The 8889-nt window shown below is 33.7% G+C and overlaps 2 protein-coding genes across 6 annotated transcripts in view; one reads left to right on the top strand and one right to left on the bottom strand.

Annotated features, from left to right (window-relative positions):
* Positions 1-18: 18 nt before the first annotated feature.
* On the bottom strand, positions 19-6990 carry LOC109055492 (palmitoyltransferase ZDHHC6). 2 transcript variants are annotated; one of them, XM_019072703.2, is made up of 11 exons: positions 6800-6990; positions 5295-5820; positions 4406-4497; positions 3720-3879; positions 3329-3490; positions 3148-3201; positions 1781-1948; positions 1624-1665; positions 1393-1538; positions 756-802; positions 19-667 (listed from the first exon to the last, which is right to left on the bottom strand). In XM_019072703.2, the coding sequence occupies exons 2-11, from the start codon at positions 5559-5561 to the stop codon at positions 567-569; spliced, it is 1239 nt and encodes a 412-aa protein (XP_018928248.1). In that variant the 5' UTR covers positions 5562-5820; positions 6800-6990; the 3' UTR covers positions 19-566. The 2 variants fall into 2 exon arrangements, with proteins under 2 accessions (XP_018928248.1, XP_018928247.1); XM_019072702.2 differs by having other exon boundaries at positions 6811-6990.
* A 14-nt stretch (positions 6991-7004) lies between these two features.
* LOC109055493 (vesicle transport through interaction with t-SNAREs homolog 1A-like) overlaps positions 7005-8889 on the top strand; it is a 119490-nt gene continuing 117605 nt past the window's right edge. For all 4 annotated transcript variants that reach the window (XM_042767900.1, XM_042767902.1, XM_042767899.1 and 1 more), the window contains exon 1: positions 7005-7224. In XM_042767900.1, the coding sequence (XP_042623834.1) occupies positions 7131-7224 (94 nt within the window). In that variant the 5' untranslated portion in view covers positions 7005-7130. The remainder of the gene's footprint in view (positions 7225-8889) is intronic.

Genomic DNA, 8889 nt, shown 5'->3' with positions numbered 1-8889 from the left:
GAAAATAAAATTCCCAAATTACTATACAGATCACGGTTGTTTATTTGTCTCTGAAAACTTCAGCAAGGTTGACATCAGTTTTACAAAAAATGTAAGCCATCAAAAATAAAATAGAATTGTTGTTTCAATTATATAAACAATTCAGACAATTTGCATGACAAAGACCTTGTAACAACTGGAAAAAAGGCTTTGCATAATCAGTGTGGGCATCAATAAACAAGAGAGAGCAAGCGAGTAAGAGAAAGGCAAGAAGAAGAAATAAGTTTCAAGTAGACATCTTAATAACCCCTTTTAAAGAATATACTGCCACATTCCCCAATCCCATTTTAATAAAACCCCTATTTCTTTCTCATTTGCCAGTTTCTCTGGCATCTGTTCTTTGGAAACGAAATGTTATTAAGTTATGCAAGTTAATAACTTTGAGGCATCTGTCACTAACACTTAGCGCTGGTGCCATTGAACAGCTTTACAAAAGAATCAGAAAGAAATTTGCATCTCAGCAGGGTTCAGGCCCTAATATGAGTTCCTCTTTTCAAAGCGAGCTCTGAAATATATAGAATTCTGTATCATTGCTCTTTCTTTTCTTCACTTGCCGAATTATTCGCTGAGTCATAATGACACTTTTCAACACATCGCCGTGGAAACCATCCTCTAATTCGAACTCCAACTATAGAAAGAGATATGATTTTAAACATTAAACTTACGAAACTTTATTAATTACTGAATTTGATCATATAACATGTTGAAAACTTTACCGTTAGCCTGTTCCTCATTCAAAACTTTGTCTCCATACATCCACCACCTGTTAAATAAAATGAACATTCCCCCCCACCAAACATCAATACTTAAACATTTTATATTACTGTTCAAATGTTTGGGCTCAGTGAGATTTTTTAAAAATGCTTTATGATCATCAAGTTTGCATTTATTTGATCAAAAAAACTGTAATATTTTGAAATATTATCACAATTTAAGATAACTTTTATATTAATTTTATTTTAATATATTCTAATTTATTTATTGATTTTTATTCCTGTGATGGCAAAGCTGAATTTTTTTTAGCAGTCATTACTCCATGATCTCTAATCCTTCAGAAATCATTCTAATATGCTGATTTCCTGCTTAAGAAACATATTTTATTATTATTGAGAAAAAAACAACAAAATTTTTGTGGAAACAGCTGTACATTTTTTTTCAATTCATTGATAAATAGAAAGTTCAAAATAACAGCATTTATTTGAAATGGAACTTTTTGTAACATTATAAATATCTTTACTGTTACTTTTAATAAATTTAATGCATCCTTGCTGAATAAATAATTAATTTTGTTAGAAATAAATCTTACTGACCCCAAACATTATATTATATTATATACTTAAAGAGACGACTCACTTTGTTCCTCTTGTAGCAAAGATGGTCTCCCCCTTTGTGAGTTTGATCCTGGGTTCCTCTGTACAAGGTGTTCTAAAGAAAGTGTTTAGTCCCTTTCCCAACGGGCAACAAGCGCCATTGTAGTCCTCCACCACTCTGTACTCTACCTGTTCAGATAGAGGGTCACCATTGTGTCAGTCCTTTGGTAAATGCTGCCCTCTAGTGTTTAAAAGTGATTAAGGCAATACTCACACTCCTCTGCCGTTTATCATGTTTTTGCTTCAGCTGCTCAATCTGAATAAAGAGGAACCAAAAATATCATTACAACCTGAGCTATAGAGCTGTATTAGACTGAAATATAACACCTAAAGAATGATCTGTAATACATATTATTATGTTGAGTACATACAGTTAGAGTGTACTGGTTACACCTCTCATGCACAGGCCATTCGATTCCATCTCCTATGGGGGTCCCGGACCAGGTGAACACCTGCTTGAAGTTCTCCCATCGACTGCCCAGATCATAGGGGAAGATGAAGTCTTCACCTGTTTGATAGTACTGGATTCTGTCTTTGGCCTGGGAACACAGAGATTCTTGCTTTAATGTAATAAAACCCACATGACTTTCTGAATTCAGAGGTGGTCTTTTGTTCTATGCTTCCATAAGGTCTAATCTAGCCAAAAAGACCCAATAAATACATGATTTGAATGTTTACACTGTACATGTGCATTTGGAGAGTCAACATGCAATATTTTTGTGCTATATGCTAAACTCTATTTTAACCTACTATATAAACTGCATTTTGCTATTATTTTATTACTTTGTAATTATTATTTCTTTATGAATTTTAATACCTTATAGCTGAAATATTACACTTATATTTTTTTCCCAAATTAATGTTTTAATGCAGGACAAATAAATTCAGTAACAATTCAAGGGAATTTCAAAATTAGGTTACACTTTATTTTAAGGTGTCCTTGTTACAGTGTAATTATACATATACTGATTAATATTAATTAACTACATGCACTTACTATATGGTTATGATTAGGATTTGGGTTTGGTTTAGGGTTACTTGCATGTAATTATGCATAATTAATTGTTATTATAATAGTAAGTACATGTAACGTATACCAAGGACACCTTAAAATAAAGAGTTACCCAAAATTATTTAAACATAAATTCTGAATGTCTAAATTACCATATGAAGTTTGTGGTCTGTACGTTTATTTATAAAAAAAAAATGCACTTAATTTGATCAGAAGTGAGAAGAAAGACTTTAAAAATCTTAAACGATTTCAAATAATTTCAAATTAACTGTGTTCTTTTGAACTTTTATTCATCAAAGAATCTTGAAAAAGGTATTATTAAATATTAAATACTAAATTAAACTGTAATAATACTTAACAAAATTACAGGTTTTCTTTTTTCTTTTTTTTTTTTACTGTAGTTTTGATCATATAAATGCAGTCTTGGTGACAATAAATGACTTCTTTCAAATATTTTTTTTTTTTAAATCTAAACGACCCCAAACTTTTGAACAGTAGTGTATATTGATTTCCAGCTGTCTAGATTCTTGAACTTGAGGGACTGGTCAATTAAAAAGACATTTAGCACCTCTATGTTTGTAGATGTTGATGACACTAAGTGCTCATAGTTCAAAGAAGTCTTTAAAGGACTACTCCTGAAAGAGTGTTGCTGTGTATTGGATTAGGGGAGGAATACTGGATTAGTTCACCTCATTTAGCTGATAAGCATACTGTAAACAAGCTTACTTTCTCCTCAATCCATGCTTCTATTGAGGTTTTGTTTCGTAGAATCACCTTCATCTAAAAGAAAGGAACATTTCTGATCAAAATTCACTTATATAGCAAGCTATGGATTAAACAGACCTTTCTTTTTTTTTGTAAAAGAAAATAAAGAAGAGAAGAAAGGAAGTGCAGTCAATTGTCCTACCTGAATAAAAAACAACATCCCAACAGCAATAGTGGTACCCAGTGCAAGTCCCAGTGCAAAGAGAGTGGCTGCAAATGCTGCAATGCTGAAAGGCATGAAGGGATGGTGGATGTGCCGAGCAGCGTTCATGTCAATCTTCACTGAGCTCCAGCCAAATGAGATCTAAAGCCAAGAAAAAGGCAGCACATCAACACAACAACCATGAGTAAAAAAAAGTGGAGCCCGAGCATTAGTCACAAAATGTATGAACATTTCACCAGAAGCTCATCTTAGCTTAGCCTAGCCATTCCTGAATGAATGCTTTCAGGTAATATTTTACATTATGTGTACATTATGTGTCCGTGCAACAGCTATTCCATGTTAGCAAGAAATAATGTGAGGAAACATTTACCCGATCATAAAGTTGAGTGTACATGGTCATGATAAATATCAGCGCGGCATGTATGCAGCCCAGTGGAGCAAGCAGGAGGAAGCTGGTGAAGTACGCATGATTCAAGTGACCACAGCAGTTGTTGATCCAGGGACAATGATGATCCATCTTCATCACACACCTCAGGGAAGAAACCATTTTTATATTAATTGATATATAAAGCACATAATGGTCTAATAATAAACGAATCTGTAAAGGGATAGTTGATCTAAAATGAAATTTCATTCAAATAAAGAGTCATTTACACATGTAGTTTCAAACCTGAATGTTGTTGTCTACAGGTTTGAAACAACATGAACAGAATTGTTATTTTTGGCTAAACTATCCATTTAAAGCTGAAGTCTGTTATTTATGCACCTCTACTATCATCAAAATGAAAATGCAACAATAATATTTTTTTTCCAAAAAGATTTATCAAATAACAATAACAGTCCCACCCCAAAGTGGCATCATTGGTTGAGCCAATGTTACTGTGTTCGGCTGGTTGAGATTGCATTTTTGAGGGAAATTAACCTACAAATGACATAACTGTCTTAGCATATTAAAGTAGGATGGGAAAAGATATAGTGTTTTTTTTGGACACACTTCAGCTTTAAAATGCATCCATATTAATAGAAACAAGCCTGTTTTTTTTTTAACAAATCTACCTGTTACATTTGCGACAGTGATGTGACCTTGGGGCTTTATAGCCTTGGCACAATCTACAGAACTGTAAGTACATAATATCTTGTTGATTCTCCTGTTAGAAAACACAAACAACAACATAAGTCATATTAGACATGCTGATTGCAGACACCTTTAGAAAACAGACAATATCATACAACAGACACATGCTTTAAAATATTTGTATTCAGTACTGTTAAAAATTTGGGGTAAGTAAGATTTTGTTGAAAAGAAATTATAACTTTAATCCCACTTTATATTAAGTGGCCTTAACTACTATGTACTTACATTAAAATTAATAATTTGGTACAATGCACTTATTGTGCACATACATGTTTTTACATTGTACTTATAATTTAAAAATCCCTGCATCTAATTACATCTGTAATTCATTTCTGTAACTACATTTATAATTACACTGTTGACCCATCCCTTACACCTTAACCCACCCTTAAACCGACCCAAACCACCAAACCTGTCCCTAACCTTACCCGTATCCCACCTTAATAGCAGCAAAAGTGTTTTGCAATACAATAAGAACACAATAAGTACACTGTACTTATTTTTTTAATGTAGGTAAATAGTAGTTAAGGCCACTTAATATAAAGTGGGACCTTTATTTCAAATAAATGCTGTTCTTCTGAACTTTTTATTCATCAGCTTTGCCATCACAGGAATAAATTAGATTTTAAATATAATGTAATAAAGAATACAATTATTTTAAATTGTGATTGTAATAATATTTTAATATTGTTGTAATAATAATAATGTATTTTTTGATCAAATAAATGCAGCCTAGGTGAGAATAAGAAAATTCTGTAAAAAACATAAAAAAAATTGTAACCTTCTGAAAACAGCCCAAAACAGACTTACCGGTTTCCACTCCAGTGGAATGTAACCAGGGCCTACAAACATGGCATTAAAGTAGTTGTAAAGAATGAGGACAGTCCAGTTAATGAGCATGATGAAGTTGATGCTCCCTCCAGTGGTGTCCAATGGCCAGTACCAGATGATGGAGTCCAGTATGGCCATGGAGGAGCACACGCCGATGACCGTCAGAGCGATGATCGGACCCCAGTGGAACAGCCTCTTGACCTCATGGATGTTCTCAAACACAATTATAGCAGACAGAATATTCATTGTCTTGGTGGATTTCACTGTCTTTAAGGTCCTTGAAGCAGCAGATAAAGTCGTCAGGCGTTTCGTCTTTGTTTACCGCAGTGACTTAAAGAGGTCAAAGGGCATCTTTTCTGTCTTCTCCGAAACAACCAGCGATCCGCTACGTCACCAGTCACAGGGGCCAGCCGTTTCCTAAAGCTCCAGACTCTGTCAGCGTGTGGCATCCTTCTGTACTAATCCTCTGATCGCCCTATCCTCGAGCTAAAGCCAAGCCATCCATCTGAAGAGAAGGCAGGTGCAGAAAACAAGGAACATGGAAGAGAAGCCAGAATCCAAATGACTCACCTCACACACAAAATGTTAACATGGTAACCATAATTTAAGTCAGTCATTTAAATTAATATGGGATCTGCAAATTCTATCTATCTATCTATCTATCTCTAACTATAGTCAGACAGGCAGACAGATCATAGAGAAGACATGGACATATAAATATGCATATCTATCTATCTATCTGATGTGATGACATTGCAACTACTTACACTTTAACTAACTGTCTTCACGACACAAACATGCAATCATAGCATGCTTATCCATTTGTGTCCTACATCACTAGTTCTGTCTAAATACTAAGCCTAGTTTGTTTAGTAATGTCATTATAACATAAAGCAGAGCTAAAGAGAAATCAGGACTATGAAGAGAATGCAGGGGTTAATGTAAAGTAAATTATTGTTCTTCAGTGGCTGCACCCCTTGTTTTCTCATGGCACACCCAAAGCTGGTTTCTATGCTCCTGTATTACATCATATAGGTTAAACTTATTTGATCCGTTTCTTATTAGCTTTGTATTGTGATTAAACAAACAAATGAAAGAACAAGATTTTAAAGTGTTCAGCATTAGAGGAAACCCAGAAACTCTATCAGGTTGTTGTCAGTCTGCATGAACTAAATCGGCTCTCTATTACTCAACATCCCGTTTAAATGATTTCAGAGTCCATTCAATTTAATTCTACATATATTGCATTAATACAGAAGAAAACAGATTAACTGTAGAAATGAGCTTTATCTCTATGATGACCTATCCATTCGATTTCAGACATTAAATCAATGACATACGCCTCGATAAAGGTCAGTGTTACTAATAGAGACATATATGAAGTTTTGTATCTTTCATTATGATGACATCAAGATATATAGCTTTGATTGCTGAAGAGACGGTTCTGAAAATGAAAAAAATGAGTCGTTAACACCTAACGTTACCTCGACATTACCTTGTGCGATCCGAGTCCAGGAAAAACTGACAGCCGCGCTTAATATGAATCGATGAACTTGCTATTTAACGCCCGTAATATTGTCAGAAGCGAAATCTTTTTTTTTTTTTTTTAAACAACAAAAGCACAATTCAGTGAGATAGATAATACAAATACACGCGCGAATTACACCACAGCGGAACCATTTACAGGAAGAGATCGTGAACAAATTTCCCGCAACACCCGGAAGTGACGCGGACGTCAATAACAAGAAGAAACAAGCAACAGTGTGTAGCGCAGCACAGTTCATCTCTTTTAACCTTTTAAAGCAAAAATACAAGATGTCTTCGGATTTTGAAACGTACGAGCTGGACTTTGGCACCCTCACTGCGGATATAACCAACAAAATTGGAAGAATACCCAAACTAGCCGGTGGTAAGTGGCTGGTAAATTAGCTACTAGCAAAACGTTCATGTCAGGAGGACATAGACAACTCATTTAATGATGGTGTGTCTGGTCGGTGTATTATTTAGAAACGTCCCATAACATTTGTGAAGTGAGATATGGTTTCATGAGGGTCATGGTGTCAGATATCCAGTGTGTCAGGTGAGTCTCCAGTGCTGTCTGAGGAGACAGGGTTTGGGTGACATGGATCTTGGATGTCATGTTGTGTTTGTTGGAGTTAAAGAGTTGGCTGAAGTAGAGAAAAATAGTAGTTTGGAGCTCTCAGCATTCAACAGCATACAGGATAGACAGTATACAATAAGAAAGAGATGCAAGATCCTACTTTGACAAGCTGCTGTTATGAACATAACACAACAACAACAACAAATTTTGTCAGACTTAAAGACTTAGACACAATAGTTTAGAAATCTTTTATATATTTCAGGCCAAGGATTGAGAGATGTGACAGGGATCCTCAGTGACATATTGTGTGAGAATTAGTGTTGCATTTCAAGCCTGGCTGTCTAACATTTCTGTAGTATCAGATTGTATTTACTCTTACATGTACATTAGCCATATATTTTTGCATTACATATCTTACAATTTTACCTTATATGTTTTGATGTGGTAGGAACAATGAAATATTTAGCTAAACTTGTGTCATGACCCTTCAGGATCATTTTAATGGACTGATTACTGTCAATGTTTAAAACAGTTTTTGTTACCTGATATTTTTGTGGAAACTGTAAGAGAGAAATATATATATATATATATATATATATATATATATATATATATATATATATATATATATATATATATATATATATATATATATATATATATATAATTCACAAAGTACACATAAAAATCACCAAAAAATAACAGTGAAGAGCTTTATAATTTTACAAAAGACTACCTTTTTTCACATAACTCTTTCACTGAACTTGCTATTCAGCAAAGAATCTTGAAAAAAATTTATCACATTTTCCTCAAAAATATTAAGTAGCAAAAACTGTGTTAAACATTGATAATAATAACCATTAAAAACTGATAATAATTAATAATTGAGCAAAAAAAATCTGCATATTAGATTTATTTCTGAAGGATAATGTGACACTGAAGACTGGATCAATGGCTGCTAAAAATTCAGGTGGTCACCTGCAGTACCACCATGGAGCCCCTAGAGGTCGTGGACCCTTGTTGTATCCCCCTTTACTAGGTCAGCATAGGTGCTGTATACTGTTCCACATAGATGTACACAGAGGCAGTTTATGACAACATTTCTGTGCTAAACTCGGACTGATTGATTAAAAATTAGCTCCAGCTGGGACCCTTTAGGACTACAAGTTGTCATTAGTTTATTTATATGCATTTAATTATTCAAATCAGACAAATACGTTGCCATGGGGACGATGCTATGAGATGAGTGTGATGTTGGATAGGTGAGAGAACACTAGGTTCTAAAAATAAACTTATTAGAAAATGTCATCAAACCTGTTTATAAAGGATTTTATAATATAATATAATATAATATAATATAATATAATATAATATAATATAATATAATATAATATATATTATAATAATACATTAAACATTTTTTTATATTATAAAACAGTTCTTAATATTTTTGTGGAAACCATTTTTTTTTAT

Source organism: Cyprinus carpio, chromosome A12 (genome assembly GCF_018340385.1).
Source record: "Cyprinus carpio isolate SPL01 chromosome A12, ASM1834038v1, whole genome shotgun sequence".
Classification (NCBI taxonomy): Eukaryota; Metazoa; Chordata; class Actinopteri; order Cypriniformes; family Cyprinidae; genus Cyprinus; species Cyprinus carpio.
The sequence above is the reverse complement of the archived record's forward strand: the minus strand, read 5'-3'. Positions and strand labels throughout refer to the sequence as shown.

Excerpts from the sequence above, each read along its gene's own strand:
- LOC109055492 (XM_019072703.2), bottom strand. The coding sequence starts at position 5,561 with ATGAATATTCTGTCTGCTATAATTGTGTTTGAGAACATCCATGAGGTC. Across the intron at positions 1,666-1,780 it reads GTAACCAGTACACTCTAACT|ATTGAGCAGCTGAAGCAAAA; the intron begins GTATGTACTCAA and ends CTCTTTATTCAG. Across the intron at positions 1,539-1,623 it reads ATGATAAACGGCAGAGGAGT|GTAGAGTACAGAGTGGTGGA; the intron begins GTGAGTATTGCC and ends CTATCTGAACAG.